Source organism: Aspergillus puulaauensis, chromosome 1, assembly GCF_016861865.1.
Source record: "Aspergillus puulaauensis MK2 DNA, chromosome 1, nearly complete sequence".
In the NCBI taxonomy this organism is placed as follows: domain Eukaryota; kingdom Fungi; phylum Ascomycota; class Eurotiomycetes; order Eurotiales; family Aspergillaceae; genus Aspergillus; species Aspergillus puulaauensis.
The window spans coordinates 98,896-117,525 of record NC_054857.1 but is presented as its reverse complement, the minus strand read 5'-3'; the positions used below and the strand labels follow the sequence as shown (position 1 = coordinate 117,525).

Here is an 18,630-nt window from a genome sequence, read left to right as displayed (position 1 = left end):
AGAAATTACATTGAATAAATTGTTAAATGTGTACATGAAACTGGCCAAAGAGTCATTAGTACTTGGTGTAAAGCCCGAGGTTATTCAGGCTGGTTAACGTTATCCGGGCTGCGGCATCGCTCGCATAAAGGTCTTTTAATATGTACGAACCTGGAGACTCTCAGTCAGATTGAAACAAGTAGAATTTCAACTTAGACGAGTACACCATGGCCTACAGCTCGGTATTCCCCCCGCTGGACATTCCCAGGTCGAACATCCTGTCGTATCTCTACCCAGCAAACCAGACAGTGTCCAACCAACCGATATGGATCGATGCCAATGACCCCAACAATTCACTCTCGCCCCGGCAGATGCTGTCCTGGGTAAGACGACTGGGATATGGACTGGACCGTCTGGGGGTGGGGAAAGGCGAGGTGGTCATGATATACACGCCAAACCACATCTTCGTGCCGGTCGCATATCAAGGAATCGTGGGTTCAGGGCGCATCTTCAGCGGGGCGAACCCGATATACACGCAGTTTGAGATTGAACATCAAATTAAAGATGCCGGTGTCAAGACGATCCTCGTGCATCCAAGCCTGGTGTCTACGGCGGTTGCTGCTGCATCGCGAGTCGGACTGTCAAAGGAGCGCATCTTCCAGTTCTCGGATTATCCCTGCACGCCGAAAGAAGGTGTTTTGGACTGGAGAAACATGATTGGGACTGAGGAAGAGGCGAGCAGGTGGAAATGGGACGAAATGGTGGACTCGTCTGTGTCGACAGCAGCAACGATCAACTATTCCTCTGGCACGACCGGCCTGCCCAAGGGAGTCTGTGTCTCCCATTACAACCTCGTCGCAAATGTTGAGCAGACCATCTTCATGCGCGATCGAGAGCTGCCTCATGCGCTGGTGCCTGCGAGTCGACCGGAAGAGCGATGGGTTGGCTTTCTGCCCTTGTATCATGCATACGGTAGGGTTTACTTTCTTGAGGAATTGCCAGTATCTAATATAATATAGGACAGCTGTACGCCTGCCTGATGGCCCCAAAGCTGGGCTTCCCAGTCTACATCATGCGCAAGTTCGTCTACGAAGAGTTCCTGGACGTGATCCAGCGATATCGCATCACGCATCTGCAGGTGGCGCCTCCCATTCTGATCATGCTGGACAAGAGGCCTGAGACTTCGCGGTATGATCTGAGCAGCGTCAAGAATATTCTCTGTGGCGCGGCTCCTCTGTCGTTGGACTTGCAGAACAGGATCCAGAAGCGCTTCCGCACGAACGTCGTGCAGGGCTGGGGAATGACAGAGGTGACATGCGGTGCAATCCATGTCCCTGGCGGTCTCTACGACGAGTCTGGAAGTGTTGGACAGTTGGATCCGAACTGCGAGTGTAAGCTGCTGGATGAGGATGGGCGCCCGGTGCCAGCTGGTGAGCCTGGTGAACTGCATGTTCGAGGACCCAATATCTGCCTTGGATACTGGAGGAACGACGAAGCGACGAAGGCGAGTCTAGACGGCGATGGGTGGCTGAAAACCGGCGACATCATGGTCGTCAAGGATAACTGGTTCTGGGTCGTGGATCGCAAGAAGGAGTTGATCAAGGTCAATGCACTGCAGGTGTCCCCAGCAGAGCTCGAGGCCGTGCTTCTGGCCCACGATAGCATTGCAGACGCTGGAGTAGTTGGTGTAATGCTTGACGGCCAAGAATGCCCGCGGGCTTACGTTCAAGCAAAGGACGAGGCGCGTGGGAGACTTTCTGCAGTACAGATCCAGGAATACATGAAGGACCGTGTCGCAAAGCACAAGCAGCTGACTGGGGGAGTCCAGTTTGTCGACGAAGTGCCCAGACTGGCCAGTGGGAAGATCCAGCGAAAGACCTTGAAGGAATGGGCGCGCAAAGACGCTGCCATTAGAGCAAAGTTATAGACTAGTATTCAATGTTTAATGTAGTATGTCTATATCTTTGGTAGCCAACGTAGAACAATGAGTCTGTGACACGAATGAGACCACAGAACAGACACTAGAGACACCTTGGATATTGTTTCCCAGTAGCTGCTAAATTCCCTGCCCAGTCTTGCTGTGCTGCTGTTGGCCCTCGCTGTGCTGTCGTTGGCTCATGGAGAAGCTTCTCCGGACTGTGAGGCCACCAAGTTGCTCGGCAGGGCGCCCTAGAAATTTGATATATGCTTGAAAAGAAGGTTAAGAAGCCGATATTAGCTGCCAGTCGAATCGTGTTTCTCATGAATGACGCTCGTCGTCGCTTTCTACCCTACATAGCGTCCCATCGATATCCTCTAAACCGCCAATCTTTTAGCCAAACTAGAAAAGATGACACGGTCTACTACCAATGGTACTAGTAATGGTACCCAAAACGGTACCGATACCCACGATGAGTTCGCATATCCAGAATCCAACCCGAGCGGCGCATACAGAGTCCTAGATCAATACCACTCGAAACCGGCCAAGCTGCGAGTCGCCTGCGTTGGGGCCGGTGCCTCTGGTCTCTGCCTGGCGTATAAGATGGGAGCAATGCTTGAACCGAATTCCTGGGAATTGACACTGTTCGACAAGAACCCGCACTTTGGAGGCACCTGGTACGAGAATACATACCCCGGCGTGGCCTGCGATATCCCCTCCCACCTTTACACCTTCTCGTTCGACCCGAATCCGGAGTGGTCGCACTACTTTGCGTATGGTGATGAGATTCAGAGGTACTTTGAGGGCTTTGCCGAGAGATACGATCTGGGAAAGTACATGAAGCTGAATACTAAGGTGGTCGAGTGTCGCTGGGACGACGAGCAGAGTATCTGGAACATCACGCTCGAGAATACTCAGACCAAGGAGCAATGGCAGGACTGGGCACACTGCGTGGTTAATGGCACGGGAATATTGAACTCGTGGAAATGGCCAGACATCGAGGGATTTCAGGACTTTCAAGGACCCAAGATGCACTCTGCGGCATGGGACCACAGCGTCGACTTCAAGGATAAAGTTGTTGGTGTTATTGGCACAGGGTCTACGAGCGTCCAGGTTGTTCCGGAGCTGCAAAAGGTCTGCAAGAAGGTCCAGGTCTACATGAGAAGCCCGACATGGATCAGTCCCCCGTTCGGTGCCACGGCGCTCACGCAGGACCTGCGCCACGGTGTTGACAATGACCCTGGATGTCGTCAGTACGAATTCACAGAGGAGAACAAGAAGCGGTTCAGAGAAGACCCCGAGTATCACCTCGCGTTCCGGAAGGGCATCGAGGCTGAGATCAACGGGCTGTTCGGCATGTATACTCAGGGCTCGGAGCTGTCCAAGATGTTCAGGGACGTCATCACCGACGAGATGATGCGACGAATGGGTCCAGGGCATGAGGAACTGAAGACCTTTATCATTCCCAAGTTTGCTCCGGGCTGTCGACGTATATCCCCGGGGGATGGCTATCTGGAAGCGCTCGTTCAGCCCAATGTGCAGCCTGTGTTTGGAGATATCAAGAGGGCGACCAGGAACGGCCTCATGGCAAAGGATGGAACAGAACACAAGGTGGATATTCTGGTATGCGCCACTGGCTTCAATGTCGCCTTCAGGCCTGCATTTAAGGTGATCAATGGCGAGGGCAAGTCCATCCAAGAGGACTGGGGAGAGAGTGTCAACTTGTACTTTGGAGTCTCTGCACCCAGGTAAGTTGATCGAACAATAACCACTACAAATACTGATAAATCATAGATTCCCCAATTATTACACCATCGTCGGACCCGGGGCGACATGGTCCAGCGGGACTCTGCTGCCCTCGATCGAGACGACAATCGAATACAGCGTCAAATGTATGAAGAAGATGCAGACCGAGACAATCAAGTCCATGTCTGTCAGGCAAGAGGCCCTCGACGACATCTACGAGCACTTTGACGAATTCCACAAAAACACAGTGTTCCAAGAAGAGTGTCGCTCGTGGTTCAAGGATGGCAAGATCAAGAACCGTGTCTATCTCTGGCCAGGACCGACAATCCACTTCCTGAAAACTATCAAGGATCCACGATTTGAGGACTATGATATCAAGTATCGCTACAGGAACCGGTTTGCTTTTCTGGGCAATGGGCCTGTCAAGGCTGGGGTGAAGCAGGATGCATTGGGGCTGGCCACATATGTCCGCAACAGCGACCATGACTGGGCTGTTGCTTAATGAGTATAAGTGTGTCATGTTATTGTAGTGTTGGTTTAATAGCAGCATAAATTATAGTCTGATGTATTAACACCAGGAACACTGGAAAACAATAGCCGGCGTAGATATGTATGTAAATAAACTTCTAACACAATTAACATAAAATGCATATGCAGGCTAAGAGCCGCAAGGTACCCCGGAGCTCGCCTAAACAGACCCGACTACTGGCGGATAGAAATAGACGGGGTTGCATCAAGTAACTGTAGTTCATTAAGTGAGTCTAGGTGCATGTTCATCCAGATCTTATTAGTAGTTCTCAATATACCCTGCGATGGCGTCTCTACTGCGAGGCGCAGGTTTCATCACCGGCGCTGCGTCCGGTAAGCAGAACCCCTGTTAAACATGAATAGGCTGACAGGGATATAGGGATAGGAAAGGCTACGGCGTACTCATTCGCCAAACATGGTGCTACCCAGCTAGCCTTAGCGGATATCAACCTCCCAGCAGCAGAGAAAGCTTCCAAAGAGCTCGAGTCCAAGTTTCCAGGCATAAAGGTCATTCCCCTGGGAATCGACGTGACTCAAGAATCATCAATCAATGAAGCGGTGGCTGAAACGGTTCGGCGGTTTGGCCGGATCGATTTTGCTGTGAACAACGCTGGCATTGGAGGGCCGCCGACCCTGTCTGCAGAGCACAGCGTCGAGGAATGGAACAAGACAATCAATATCAATCTGCACGGCGTGTGGATGAGCAGCCGGGCTGAGATCAGGACGATGCTGCAGCAGGAAAAGAGGGAGGAGTACGCATACCGTCTATCTTGTGCCTCTTCGTGCCTAACGTCTGCAGCTCTCTCCGGTATAACCGCGGTGTTATCATCAATGTAGCCTCAATGTACGGGCTTGTGGCAACATCGCTGAACACTCCAGTAGTGGCATACACAGCATCCAAGCATGGAGTGGTTGGTCTCACGCGTGCAGATGCCATTGCCTATGCCTCCAAGGGCATCAGAATCAACGCCGTCTGCCCTGGATACGTGGCAACGCCGTTGATCCAGGGAACAATGCAGTCTGCAGTGATACAGAGGGAAATCGACAAGATCCCCGTGGGCAGAATGGCAGAGATGGAGGAAATCGCAGACCACATCACGTTCCTGGCGTCGCCGTTGAGCAGCTACATGTACGGTGCCTCAATGGTAGCTGATGGGTAGGTTTTGTACCAATTCTTCTATACAATCAACTGACTGGTCAATCAACTGACTGGAGCAGGGGCTTCACGATTCAGTAATAAAGCATATATTGTCACTATGAAACATACCTAACCAACTCTTGGGGAATTTACACGGAACAAGGCTCGCTTCGAAATACACTTAGACAACGGTAATAGTATCCAACAGATAAAAAACAAAAAAGAAAAAGATGAACGCTAGCTGATTATCTCCGTCCAAATATTTTCTGGCCTGGTACCAGGAGCCTTTCTCTTCCCCTGCTGCCCTCGTATCCGCGAGTTTGAGGGAGACAAGCCCGGGTCAGTAGAGTGCGTAATCCCCTGAGAAGAAAGCCCTGCTGCTTCAGGGATACTGTCGCCAGCGGTGCCCTGCGCGGCCCGGTCAGCGTCGCCCACCAGATGCAGAAAGTCGCTGTTCATACTACCTGGCTCCATCGCCGCGTCGTTTGCCAGCCGGAAGAACGAGGGCGTGTCGGCGCTGGGCCAGGGGGAACAGAAGGCTGAGGGCGAGCCATGGCCGGCCATGACATTGTTGATGGCGAAGCGATCTGGCGCGCTGAAGATGGACCACGAGTCGTCCATGTTGGCCATGTTGCTGTCTGCGATGAGGTTGTCTTGGTCTGTATAGCGACGTGCAGCGGGCTTCTCTGCCATTGACTGGTAAGTCAGGGCTGGCGACGGCATAATGGCCGCAGTCGTTACGGGCTTTGCGAATTGACTCTCGCCCGGCCATGACGTTGACTGCATCGAGTGTGTATTTGCTTGCGTCCGAGTCGATGGGCCTCGTTTAGATGGCATATGGTCTGGCTCGCTGTCGCAGTCCGCTGAGCTGCCTCGACGGGCTGGCACCGAGTTGGACGGCTGGAGGGCTGGCTGAAGCTCCCTGAGCTCCTGGATGACCGACTTGACTATGGCAGCCATCTGCTCAGCCGGTTGATATGCCTCTGTCATGTCGTCCAGCACGGCAGCGAGACATTCGAGGTATCTCATGCTGCGGTCGTTGGACACCAGGTCGGTGGACGACGCAATGGCAGCAACCAGCGCAGTGGCTGCATTTCCGACATGCTGCAGGCCGGTCACGAAGATGCGTCTCGTGTCGAACCTTTGCCGCTGCTGCCAGAATATCTGGGCTATGCGACCGGCGCATTTCGTGCAGGTTGCGTGAGAAAGTGCCGACAGATGCTTGCCAGCTGAGTCGGAGGCGCCGTCCTCCCCCCTGCGCTGGCCGCTGCTGTCCAGAATGTCGTCATAGCCTGCGAACGGTCGATGCAGCATGATCATGGTTGAATAATACTGCTGATGGAGCAGGAAGAATGATGGGGGCGCTGAGCTGGCGTTCTCTGCAGTGTATCGCAGGGTCTGTGGCAGGCGGGCATACCACCTATCCAGCTCGCTGTCCAGGGCTGCCATGCGCAGATGCAGGACCCGGTCGATATCGGCGTTGCGACTGGACATGTTATGCTGGATTCCAGTGATCTTGCCCCCCAGCTCCATGAGCTCGAACAGGGCCTGGTATATCTGCATCTCGAGGCTCTTCTCCGGGCCTGGCTGCGAGGTGCCCAACCGGTCGAACTGCTGCGAGAGCTCGTAGATCTCCAGATCGTCTGGCTTGAGAGCTGTTGGCCGGCCGAGGAAAAGAGCCCAGTATCTATCAAAGATCACGCACGCCCACAGCGTCATGCGCCCGATCTCGATGTCGCTCTGGGAGAGGCCACAGCCGGACCGGTCGAGATGCAGGCCAACATCGAAGCACAGTCTATAAGCCATGCCAGAGTACAGCCAGCCGACATTATCGCGGCCGCAGCCGACCTCCAGGTCGCCGAGAAGCAGCAGGGCAGCAATGGAGGGAAGACCACCCGGTCGCTCTATCTCGTAGTCGAGCATATACTTGGCCTCGCGGTGGAGGAGCGACTCCCTGCCAGCGAGGGTAATGCGCACCATGTCCGGTCGCTGCTTGTCGGCAAAGCGATATCCAGCTGCGAGGATGCAGACGTGCAGGAAGCCTGAGTAGAACGGTCCGTCACCGGCCTCTTTGCCCTCTTCGAAGGCTTCTTGATCGACTACGCGGATTACAGAGTTGTAGTATTTCCAATATAGCTGCATCAAGTAGTCCTGAGAAGCCTGTGGCAAGATAGACAGTACTCGCTGGGTCCGCCGACGCTGCTCTCTCGCCTGTCCCCGACTCTCCTCCGACTCTGAAGACGGGTCCAAGTATATATGGCAGTTCGTGGTCGGGCCAAAGTAGCGCTGGCGGCCTGCCAGCTGGTCGAAGCTGACATGGCCTCGGGTCGACAGCAGGCGATGGGTCATGGATGCCTTCCTGGTATGCGATCTGGAGGGTGAACTGTGTGTATTCGCGGAGGAAGCCTGTTGCTGGAAGAAGGTGTCTGGATGGGGGAATACGGGGGGTTCGGGAGGATCGGGGGAGGGAGGCGTCTCGACAGCGATATTGTGCGAGTCAGACTGGGCAGACTGGGACGAGTTGTCGCCGGCAGCATCGGCTTGGATCTCCTGATTTTGCTGGGCATTCTGTGTGTGGTTTGTCGACGGGGTGTCTTTCTCCTGTAGCGCATTTTCCAGCTGCTGGATGCGGTCTTGCAGAAGATTCACGTATGCTTTGGACACAGGCCTATCCGGTTAGCCAGACAACCAAATAAACAGAGAACTACTCGCAGTAAATACGCACTTCCGGCGCTGGTCATCGTTCCTGATGATGCATTCTTGCCCACTGTCCAGGCACTGCGTACACGAGCCTTGGCCCGTATTGACCACGCACCTCGTCCGGCGCTCTCGACAGGCCACGCAGGCGACAGACGCTCGATGGCGCGGTTTGGACGCGGTCTCTGTGCCAGAGCCGGACAAGTCAGGCTGACGGTCGGCAGATTGTGCAGTCATGGCGGTTGGAGGGGGATAGAGACTGCCAGGCCACCCCCTGCTGTGATCATCTACACTATTTAAGGGCCTTCCCCGCATTATCTGGCGGTTCCCGAGGCCCGCAGTGAACTTTGCGAGTCAGTCTGAGGTTCTCCACGTCTAGACCTGATTCAGACGCTCTTTGTGTGAATCAGGATTGGCTTATGGAGGCGCAGGAGTTGCATGAGTCGCAGGAAGGCCGCCGAATTGGAGACACGGCTGGAAAAGGAATCCCTACTGGCTGAGGGTCTTTGGATCTGGCTGTCTGCTGCTGGACAACGTTTTCCTCGCCACTGGATCGTCTGTCCTGCTATAAGTGGGCAGGATGCAGTGGACTGGCCCTCCTTTACCAGTCCAGACACAGCAAGATGCTCGACTTTTCACGCAACAGGCTGCCCACGCAGCTCTTCATCAACAACGAATACGTCAGCCCCAAATCCCCCGCCGTATTCTCCGTGTCCAACCCCCGCGACAACTCTCTTGTTTCAGACAAGGTGCCCCTCGCCGGTGCAGACGACGTCGACGCCGCTGTTGCCGCTGCGGACGCTGCATTCCCCCAGTGGAAGGCCATCTCGGCCTCCGAACGACGCGCAATCCTGCTGAAGTTTGCAGCCTTGGTGGAGAAACATGCAGAAGTGCTGGGCGAGCTGACCAGGATCACCCTCGGCGCCCCATACCAGGCCTTTGGCCGCTTCGAGGTCGGTCTGTGTGCGGAGTCGTTCCAATACAATGCCGGCTGGATTGACAAGTTTGCGGGCGAGGCCTACCCCCAGGAGAATGGCTTCATGCGAATCACGCGCAATGAACCTCTCGGTGTGACTGCAGGAATTGTGCCCTGGAATGGGCCCATGGGGACGGTCGGTCTCAAGGCAGCACCAGCCCTTGCGACCGGCAACTGCTTCATTCTCAAGCCCTCGGAGAAGACACCGTTTGCAGCACTGGCTCTGGGTCCGCTGATTCGCGAGGCTGGATTCCCTCCTGGTGTCTTCCAGGTGCTCTCTGGCGACGGCACGACAGGCGCCCTGCTGGCCAGCCACATGCGTATCCGCAAGGTCAGCTTTACGGGGTCTATCGCCACGGGGAAACGCATCCAGAAGATGGCAGCGGAGTCGAACCTGAAGCGCGTCACCCTCGAGCTGGGTGGTAAGTCGCCGGCAGTGGTCTTTGACGACTGCAACTTGGACAATGCAGTGACCTGGTGTGTCAATGCGATCACAGCAAACAGCGGCCAGGTCTGTTTCGCAGCGTCGAGGGTCTACGTCCAGGAGGGCATCCGCGACGAGTTTGCCAAGAGATACAAGGCTGCCTTGGAGGAGCGTGCTAAAAAGATCAACGATCCAGAGAAGGAGGATACCCTGATGGGGCCTCTGGTCGACGAAGCCCAATTCCGGCGTGTCAGTGGATTCCTCGAGCGCGGAGTGCAGTCTCATTCCCTGCTCACTGGTGGACAGCCCGTCGACGACAAAGGCTTCTTCGTCCAGCCGACTGTCTTCACGGGCGTCGAACCTAGTGCAGAGCTGTACCGCGAGGAGATCTTTGGCCCAGTGTCCATCCTGAACTTCTTCAAGACCGAAGAGGAAGTCCTGCACAAGGCGAATGCAACGGAATATGGCCTGATGGCGGGCGTCTTCACCCAGGACATCAACAAGGCAATGCGAGTTGCCAGTGAATTCGAGTCTGGCATGGTCGGCATCAACTGCATCAGCCTGAACTTCCTCAATGTGCCCTTTGGGGGCTCCAAGCAGAGTGGCCTGGGTCGCGAATGCGGTCGCAGCGCGCTGGAGCACTTTACCGAGCCAAAGACTGTCATGATTAACCTGACCTACTGATCTTCTGTACGTAATGAATGCATGACTGTTTAACTTGATTCCTGCTGGTTGTATACTCTTTCGTAGACCGCTTGAAGGGTATAACCATAATATACATTGCTACAGACCCAGTACACAACATTACCTAGTGAGCAAGTAGTATTATTTATTTCCGGTTATACTCGAACACAAAATGCCGATATGCATAGTAGACTTCTGGGAATAAATGAGATTTTAAGGCAGTTCTTATATGCTAACGGTACAAGTTATAAGCCGGACTACAGGCAAGACAGCTAGATCCGTGGAAAGACCGTGAATGAAGTGGCCTCTGGCTGGCGAGTCCCAGACTTGTTCAGGATTCGCAGTCTCTTCCCTCGACTCGTGTATTCGCCGTCATCGCGGTCGCGGATATAGTAAGCCCAGTCGGCCGTCTCATCGACCTCGGTCTGGCTGTAGCCATTGCCCATCCATGCGAATCGGTTGCCATTATACTTGACCTCCCAGTCATCGAGTCGCAACTCGTCCATCGCTTCGATATAATGCAGCGTCGACCCCGGCCACAGGGCTGTGACAGGGGCGTCTGCCTGGTTGGCCTTGTACCACGAGCGGCAGCCGTCCGCCCAGACGGTGTTGCGCATGAACTCGTCCTTGAAGGCGATAAAGTCCTGGACTGCTTCAGCCCGGGGTGCGAAGCTCTTGATGTTGGTCGTTTGGTACCGGTCAATCAGCTTCATCATATGGTCTGCTTGGGCTTCTACGAGGAGTTAGAATTCGTCAAAAAAAAAAAAAAAAAAAAAAAGGCTGTCGTACCGATTGCAGACAGAACAGGGCCATTTCCAATAGGACTATTGGGACCCAGGAAGGTCAGATAGTTGGGGATTCCAGCAGCAGCGATGCCAAAGTACGAATGCGGCTCGTCCTTCCACTGGTCCTGCAGATTGTTGCCATTCGGCCCAATAACGGGGAACCGTGGCCGGAACGAGGTATCAAACCCCGTGGCACAGATCAAGACGTCCACTGCATACTCGTTGCCGTCGTCGCAGATGCAGCCTTGCTCGGTGACCTGGTCGATGTTGCCGTACACGACGTTGACCTTGGTGTCGCCCAGAGACTCCAGATAGCCGACTCCTGGCGTGATGCGTCGACATCCGACAGACCACTCCGGGATTAGTACCTTTTCCAAGTCCAAATTGTGTAGCTTCTCCTTCATCTGCTGGGTCATGTATTCCCGCGTCTCCCTCTGGCCTTGGGTGCCGCGCAGGAAAATGGCGAATTGGCCGTTCATGCCTCGTTCGATACCCCGGCGGTACTCGGTCAACGTCTCGGAGTCCCTTTCAAAGGCCTGCTTCTCCTCACTTGAGAAGATGTGCTGCTCAAGGCCCTGGACGGGCGACACCCACGTTGGCTCGCGGATGAATGTTGTGATCTTGCTAACCTCCGGGAGAATGGCCGGCAGCACCTGGATGCCTGAAGAGCTGTACAGGTCAGCGATGCCCGTGATAATCTGTTTATCTACTTACCCATTGCCAACGAGCCCGACATGCTTTCCTTTCAGTGAAATGGAGTCATCCCAGTTCGCTGTGTGGACCAGCGTCCCCTTGTAGCGCTCCAGACCTGGAATGGCCGGCCATCGCCACGAATTCAAGATGCCACCGGCGTTAATGAGGATATCGCACGAGTCATTCCACTGTCGCCCAGATTCCAGGTCTTGGACATGCACATCGTATCCGCCTTTTCCAGCATCCCATACGGCCCCGATGACTTGGTGGCGCATGCGGCAGTACTGGCGCAGCCCGTACTTGCGTGAAAACGAGTCAAAGTAGTTGAAGATTTCTTTACTGCTTGCGTAGGTCCCTGACCAGTCGGTCTTGGGCTCAAAGGACCAGGTGTAGTTATGCGACGGCACATCGCAGGCGCAGCTGTCGTGAGTTAGAATTATTGTAGAATTATAATAGGCCCACGCAACGTACCCTGGATACCGGTTCTCGAACCATGTCCCAGAAATGTCCGGGTTTTTTTCATAGATAACAAGGGAGAAATTCGAAAAGCTCCGCTGCAGCTTGTATGCAAATAATAACCCAGATGCGCCAGCTCCAATGCAAACGATGCGGACGTGGCGCTCTGTGTGGATGGGCTGGCTGGATTGGCGGTAGTTCGCAGCCATGGTTGATGATGAGAATGAAAACGTGGAATAAGGTTGTAATTGCGTTAAAAGGTCTTGTATTATAAATCTCCTGGATTGAGGTAATGGTATCTCGATTCGAGCTGCTGTATAGCCTCGGGCGGTTGTGCTCAGGCTGAATACGTCCGGATGGGAATGCATATCGTTTCCAATAATGACTTCACAGCAACCGGAAGTGCATGTCTCCACTTGTCTGCCGATCATTATTGTGTATCGTGATGCGTACGAGATTGGTAACTAGAAGCTACTGTGGCAGCATGGTGAAGATGTCAAGTTAGAGGCCCAGACGGCAGTATTGATGCATCTTGATATGTAACAACCAGTGCAATTTAAAGACTTTAATTAACAATAATAGCTATCTGTAACCTTATGACTTCTGTCGTAACCTCTCCGCCTGGGTCTTTGCTGCATACGAGCTAGAAGTCCGTCCACCCTCACCCTGCTGCGCCCTTGTCACTCGTACGTTGAGATCAGGCTTCTGCCACGTCGTATACGCCTTCATGTGCTTCATTTCGCCCTCAGGACTCCACTGCCAAACCCCGTCTGTACTGACGACGTCAAAGTTCCATACCAGCCGAGCAAGAATGACGCGCATTTCCATGTAGGAGAGATTCTTGCCGATACAGCCCCGAGGGCCCAGCGAGAAGGGCTGCATTCCGCTCTTTATATCGGTCGCAAAGGCTCCACCTGCGCCATCTAGCCAGCGCTCGGGTATAAAGGTATCGCAGTCCCAGAAGTTGGCTGGATTGTGCGATGCAGCCCATCCACCTGTCGAGACAGACGTCCCGCCGGGAACCCAGTGGCCATCGATCGTATCGCCAGCTTTGGGCACAGTTCGCAACAGTCCAACTGGGACTGGAGGATGGATGCGCAGTCCCTCTTCTAGGCATGCGTTGATGTAGGGCAGCTGGCTGGTACTGTCGTAGTTGATCTGGTCTTCGCTCTGGAACGTGGAACGCACCTCGGCGTAGAGCTTTTGCATCTTGTCTGTATTTCGAAGAAGCCGTGCAAACAGGCCTGAAAGCAGGTTCGCCGTGGTCTCGCTGCCAGCAACAATGAACAGAGCACTGTTGAGGATGATCTCGTTGTCGTGCAGGTCGTACTTCTCCCGCTGTCGCAGGATATAGTAGATGAAGTCCGTATGGTCAGTTCCTCCATTCCGTAGACGTTGCTCGACCTTCTCCTTGCTGAGCGACAAGTGATCGCGGCGTCTTTTCCTCAGATATTCTGGGATCATATGCAGCAGGAGAGACTGCGTCCACGAGCCTGCCTCAGCAAAGCGCCGCGTGGCCTGCTCCAGGGCACCGACTTTCACTGTCTCGAAGATCAGGGCTACCCAGGAGTGGAATGCACCCAAGTCCAGACAGCCAAAGGGCTCTCCAAAGGCCAGGTCGCCGATGATGTCGAAGGTGGTGAAGTTCAACCAGTTGACCAGGTTGAATTCTTCCGCCTGGTCGGCCTTGCTCTTCAATTTGGTGATCAGGATGTCGACATAATGCTGGATTATATACTCTTGATCCCTCAATGCACGCTCCGAGAAAGAATGCGAGAGCGCCCGTCGCTGTCGGGCGTGGTTGGTGTCGTCCGCCATCGTCAGCGTCGAGGCCCCTGGCAAAGGGTCGACTGAACCGACATGGATTGGATCCTTGTGCATGTTCTTGCGTCCACCAGTCTTGAATCCGTAGATGTCTTCCCAGGACTGGGCTGAGTTGAACGACAGCTCGTTCGGCGAGACTCGTACCACGGGCCCATACTTGTCGTGCAGTTTCTTATTATCGAACCCCAATCGACCGCGCAACAGCGAGTAAATCGATGGCAACGAGCTAATTGCGCGGAGCCTGGGCCCGGGAAACTTTGCCAAAGGGTGTAAATTCAGGCGATAGATGGCCAGTACAACAGTATAGCAGGAGGCCAGCACGAAACCGACTGAGGCCAGATACCAAGCACTTTCGGTGGCAGTGCGTGCGCCCAACATGTTTACGATGATTAGAACTGGAAATCCCTGGTTGGATGGTCTTTCAAACTGGGAGTTGTATAATAGAAATGGAACTGCCTGGGATGAGTGGCCATGTAGGGCTAAACAGCAGGCCGGAAAAAGACACCCGCCAACACCATCCAGAATGTCGAAAGTGTCGAAGAAGGAGGGGCCTCGCATGTACGATTATAAGAGCCAGACTGAATAGGACACCAGTTGACTTGGTCGTGTTTGAATTCCTAAACCAACGATATCAAACCCTTTGAACCATGGCAGCGTCCTCAAGCCAGAAGGACATCCTCCTTCCTCGCCCTACCAGCCCCCTGATCCGAGTGAGCTGTTTCTTCCGCAAAGATCCTTCGATATCGCAGGCCGAGTTCGATACCTACTGGCGGGATACGCATGGAACGCTAGTTGTCGCGTCTAAAATCTATCGCGACACCAGAATCCAAGGATACACTCAAGTCCACAACGCCCGCGAGCTTACCAAAGAGGCTGCAAAGATGGGACTCTCAGTTCTCGACTTCGAATGGGATGCCTGCTCGGAGATGTATTTCCACAGCTGGGAGGACTATCGCCAGTTTGCAGCCAGCGATGAGATGCGAGACGTTCTGGGGCCCGATGGAGCGCGCATGATGGGCCCTGACAAGACAGTGAGGGCCATTGTTGCTCTGGTTGATCCTGTATCCAGAGAGCAAGCACTATAGGGTAGAAATTGACAAGCAGAAGTGTCAGCTGGAGTCTGGAATTGGCTTCTCTGTACATCATAGGAAGAGATTACCCATTGCATGAAATCGAGATGTGGCTGTTTATTCCCGAAAGGTGTGCGTGCATGCCTGGCAATATCCTTGTGTAAATCTTATATCGAAGAGCAGCCTCTATGCTCGTCTGCCATTACATACATTCTAAACCCAAATCTGCAATATGATATCTCTATCTGGTAAAGTGATTGCCATTACCGGTGGCGCCTCTGGAATTGGCCGCTGCACCGCGATGCTTGCTGCGTCTCTAGGGGCCAAAGTATCCATTGGCGACCTACAGCAAGAGGGCCTGGACGCTGTGGCCAAGGAAATAAAAAACGCCGGCCACGGTGATATCTTTTCAATGGTCATCGACGTCCGCAAGGCCAGCACGGTGGATACCTGGATCCAAGAGACAGTCAAATGGGGAGGGAGACTCGACGGGGCAGCGAACCTGGCCGGAGTCATTGGGAAGTCTATAGGATTGAACGGGGCAGGTCTGGTTGTTCTGCATTGGAAGTCACATTCTAACAGGTTTGATGCACCAGGTTAAAGACATCGACAGCGATGAATGGGACTTTATCATGGACATCAACCTCAAGGGCCTGATGCACTGTCTGCGAGCTGAACTGCAGGTCATGGCTGACAACGGCTCTATCGTCAACGCATCTAGCATTGCTGGCGTCCAGGGAATGGGACGGAACGCCGCATATGCTGCCAGTAAACACGGCGTCATCGGTTTGTCACGATCTGCAGCGAAGGAGGTTGGGGAACAGAGCATTCGAGTCAACTGCATTGCGCCGTAAGTTTGTTCCCAATGCATCCAGGCTTGAAGCTGACTCTACCAGGGGTGCCATCCAAACACCAATGCTGGCGCAGTCGAATAAAATCAGTGGCAATGCCAGCGTCAAATCGTCGAATATTGCGCTGCCTCGCAATGGGAAACCAGAGGAGACCGCAAACCTGATTGTCTTTCTCTTGAGCGAAGCTTCGTCGTTTATCACCGGTGCAGTATATTCGATCGATGGAGGCTGGGCGTGTTAGGGTACACCAGATCATCTATAGGGATTACTGCTAGAATATCGTTATCCGGAATGCGAAATCTAAAGACTAATGGAGTAGTTTAATATAGTAGTTGGTCTGTACCATCCGACAGGGATTGTTCTGAAAAGGCATCGTACTGTATCGACCCCGTAGACGCGACCACTACCCCATACCAGATCCCCAACCCCTAGCAGCATCTGAATCTGGACCCAGCCCCCTGGCAGTATGGGGTAAATGCGGGGAGGAAAAACATTTCCGATTTCTACTCAGCTGGTTGGGATAGCTTCATATACCCCTTTTCACCAGACACAAGGCACAATATTTCCGAGACTGCCAGTTGATATGGAGCAGGAAGCCTCGTAACACTGAATCCACATCTAACCTGCTCCTAAACTCCTCCTTGTCGATCCTTTTTCTTGTATCACCGCCAAAGAGCAGCCATGAGCCATGATGACACTGAAAGCTCTCAGGAGCCAAGGCCGCAATACGCCGGAGCCAGAGCAGTACTACATACAGACGGCACTGTTAACTATGTCGATGAACATGCCATCGGGGGAGATATGCAAGACATGCCCAAGGGCTACTTCAGGAGCCTGCCCTTTCTCGGCACAGTCCTGGTACGCCCCAGGATATCCCCAGTCTCTGGATGGAGCTGGAATGGATCAGACCTTCTAACACTTAAGCAAGGCACAATGTCTAGGATCCATCGTGGCCTACCTGGGCTGGGTTCTGCCCTCCAATACCCTCACCCTGATCAACGCCGAGCTGGGCAATTCCCCCAATATCAACTGGGTTGCCACCGTCTGGACCCTTTCCAGCTGCGTCGGGTTTCTGCTCATCGGCCGGTTGTCTGATATATTTGGTCGAAAGTGGATTGTGCAAGGGTCCATGATACTGTCTATTGTTGGCTGCATAATAGGGGCACGGGCTACATACGTTGAGATGTTGATTGTTGCCAATATCTTCAATGGCCTCTCGGCTGCTGGTCAGTTGTCCTTTGGTATCATCCTGGGAGAGCTCGTGCCCAACAAGTACCGCGGCGTGATAGTCACGATCGTCTTCATGTCTTCTCTCCCCTTTGCTGTCTTTGGCCCTGTTATCGCCAGGCTGTTGATCCAGAACACCAGTCAAGGCTGGCGATGGAGCTACTATATCGGCCTCATTCTTGCGGTCATTGCGACTGTGCTCTATCATTTTCTTTATCATCCACCGAGATACGCTCAGCTGCATGTAGAAGGAAAGACAAAGTGGGAGATGTTCAAGGAGCTCGACTTTATCGGCATTTTTCTCTTCATCGCTGGATGTGTTCTTTTCCTTATTGGGCTCTCCTGGGGAGGCACCACTTACCCCTGGACCAGTGCGGCGACTCTCTGTACTCTGCTCATTGGAATAGCATGTCTGGTAGTATTTGTGCTGTATGGTAAGTCGAATCACCCGCATCAATCAGCCATCCATTCCAGCTGACGAATGCTGCTAGAGGGCTTCGTCTGCAAGACACGACCATTCATGCCCCCGAGGCTGTTCAAGAACATCGGATTCACTGCTATTGTGACTGATGCAGCTGTCGGGGCTATGGTATATTACTCATTCACGGTCCTGTGGCCGACTCTCATTCAGGGAATATATACCACGGATTCCATCAAGATAGGTCTGCAGAGCTCGGTCGTCGGTGGTGGCGTCCTTATGGGCCAGCTACTGGGAGGAATGGCCCTCGGATTTGTCCCTCGTGTCAAATATCAATGCATCATTGCGTCTCTTCTGGCATTCGCATTCATCACTCCGCTCAGTGCGTTGGGTCCAGATACCTGGTCCATGACTATCGCTCTGGGTACGCTTGGTTGCATTTGTAAGTCATTGGACTCCTTTAACATTTAGAATACTAACTGTTGTGTTAGCTGTCGGATACGTCGACAACATTACATTCCCAGCAGTGACGCTTGTGATCGAGCCTCAGGATATCGGCCTTGCCACTGGGGTTCTGGGCTCTCTCCGCGCCCTCGGAGGAGCTGTTGCGCAAGCTGTGTACGTGTCCGTCTTGAACAACGAACTGAACAAGAACATGCCCAAGTACGTCGGTGCAGCAGCCACCGCAGCCGGTCTACCGGACTCGTCACTGCCTGCCCTCCTGGCGGCCTTGACTGCAGGAACAGGCGTGGAGGCTGTCCCAGGTGCCACCGATAGTGTCGTTGCAGACGCCACTGCAGCACTCAAGATCGCTTACTCGCAGAGCTTTCGGATTGTCTTCTACTGTACTATCCCATTCAGTGTTTTGTTAATCATATCCAGCTGCTTTATACCTGATATGAAGAACTTCCTCCACTACGATGTCGCCAAGCGGCTTCAGGGCAAGACAGGGGCTGAATCGGACAGCAAGCCAGAGGTTGAAATGGTCGAGAATATAGACCGACGGGCTTGATATACATCAGTCTTAGATACTATTCTATTCGTCGTTAAGTGGAACCGTACTAGCATTAGGTTAGCCCTCAATAATACAGATTCCGGTACTTCGAGAAGGCATCACAGGATTATCCACCTATAAAACTGAAGTGAATATTTAGTAGAGTACAGACCAGGTGTAGATCTGCATGGATGGATCTGACTGAGCAAAAGACTGGAAGAG

General features: G+C 53.5%; 10 protein-coding genes across 10 annotated transcripts; 7 read left to right on the top strand and 3 right to left on the bottom strand.

Annotated features, from left to right (window-relative positions):
• Positions 1–206: 206 nt before the first annotated feature.
• APUU_10057A (acyl--CoA ligase) lies at positions 207–1,906 on the top strand (the record flags this gene model as incomplete). The annotated part of the gene is made up of 2 exons (XM_041702262.1): positions 207–951; positions 999–1,906. 2 exons carry the CDS (start codon positions 207–209, stop codon positions 1,904–1,906), a joined length of 1,653 nt encoding a protein of 550 aa, XP_041549423.1.
• A 402-nt stretch (positions 1,907–2,308) lies between these two features.
• Positions 2,309–4,145, top strand: APUU_10056A (flavin-containing monooxygenase; the record flags this gene model as incomplete). The annotated part of the gene is made up of 2 exons (XM_041702151.1): positions 2,309–3,645; positions 3,692–4,145. 2 exons carry the CDS (start codon positions 2,309–2,311, stop codon positions 4,143–4,145), a joined length of 1,791 nt encoding a protein of 596 aa, XP_041549422.1.
• A 310-nt stretch (positions 4,146–4,455) lies between these two features.
• APUU_10055A (SDR family NAD(P)-dependent oxidoreductase) lies at positions 4,456–5,408 on the top strand (the record flags this gene model as incomplete). The annotated part of the gene is made up of 4 exons (XM_041702040.1): positions 4,456–4,504; positions 4,551–4,923; positions 4,971–5,327; positions 5,390–5,408. The coding sequence occupies 4 exons, from the start codon at positions 4,456–4,458 to the stop codon at positions 5,406–5,408; spliced, it is 798 nt and encodes a 265-aa protein (XP_041549421.1).
• Positions 5,409–5,546: 138 nt separating this feature from the next.
• APUU_10054S (Zn(II)2Cys6 transcription factor) lies at positions 5,547–8,243 on the bottom strand (the record flags this gene model as incomplete). Its single annotated transcript, XM_041701929.1, has 2 exons — positions 5,547–7,977; positions 8,035–8,243. The coding sequence occupies 2 exons, from the start codon at positions 8,241–8,243 to the stop codon at positions 5,547–5,549; spliced, it is 2,640 nt and encodes an 879-aa protein (XP_041549420.1).
• Positions 8,244–8,629: 386 nt separating this feature from the next.
• APUU_10053A (aldehyde dehydrogenase family protein) lies at positions 8,630–10,090 on the top strand (the record flags this gene model as incomplete). The annotated part of the gene is made up of 1 exon (XM_041701818.1): positions 8,630–10,090. The coding sequence occupies one exon, from the start codon at positions 8,630–8,632 to the stop codon at positions 10,088–10,090; it is 1,461 nt and encodes a 486-aa protein (XP_041549419.1).
• A 272-nt stretch (positions 10,091–10,362) lies between these two features.
• On the bottom strand, positions 10,363–12,233 carry APUU_10052S (flavin-containing monooxygenase; the record flags this gene model as incomplete). Its single annotated transcript, XM_041701707.1, has 4 exons — positions 10,363–10,823; positions 10,880–11,544; positions 11,590–11,988; positions 12,040–12,233. 4 exons carry the CDS (start codon positions 12,231–12,233, stop codon positions 10,363–10,365), a joined length of 1,719 nt encoding a protein of 572 aa, XP_041549418.1.
• A 385-nt stretch (positions 12,234–12,618) lies between these two features.
• Positions 12,619–14,226, bottom strand: APUU_10051S (cytochrome P450; the record flags this gene model as incomplete). The annotated part of the gene is made up of 1 exon (XM_041701596.1): positions 12,619–14,226. One exon carries the CDS (start codon positions 14,224–14,226, stop codon positions 12,619–12,621), a length of 1,608 nt encoding a protein of 535 aa, XP_041549417.1.
• A 269-nt stretch (positions 14,227–14,495) lies between these two features.
• On the top strand, positions 14,496–14,933 carry APUU_10050A (EthD domain-containing protein; the record flags this gene model as incomplete). Its single annotated transcript, XM_041701485.1, has 1 exon — positions 14,496–14,933. The coding sequence occupies one exon, from the start codon at positions 14,496–14,498 to the stop codon at positions 14,931–14,933; it is 438 nt and encodes a 145-aa protein (XP_041549416.1).
• Positions 14,934–15,150: 217 nt separating this feature from the next.
• On the top strand, positions 15,151–16,010 carry APUU_10049A (SDR family NAD(P)-dependent oxidoreductase; the record flags this gene model as incomplete). Its single annotated transcript, XM_041701373.1, has 3 exons — positions 15,151–15,468; positions 15,515–15,768; positions 15,815–16,010. The coding sequence occupies 3 exons, from the start codon at positions 15,151–15,153 to the stop codon at positions 16,008–16,010; spliced, it is 768 nt and encodes a 255-aa protein (XP_041549415.1).
• A 440-nt stretch (positions 16,011–16,450) lies between these two features.
• Positions 16,451–18,426, top strand: APUU_10048A (trichothecene efflux pump; the record flags this gene model as incomplete). Its single annotated transcript, XM_041701262.1, has 4 exons — positions 16,451–16,627; positions 16,698–17,430; positions 17,488–17,856; positions 17,906–18,426. The coding sequence occupies 4 exons, from the start codon at positions 16,451–16,453 to the stop codon at positions 18,424–18,426; spliced, it is 1,800 nt and encodes a 599-aa protein (XP_041549414.1).
• Positions 18,427–18,630: the final 204 nt, after the last annotated feature.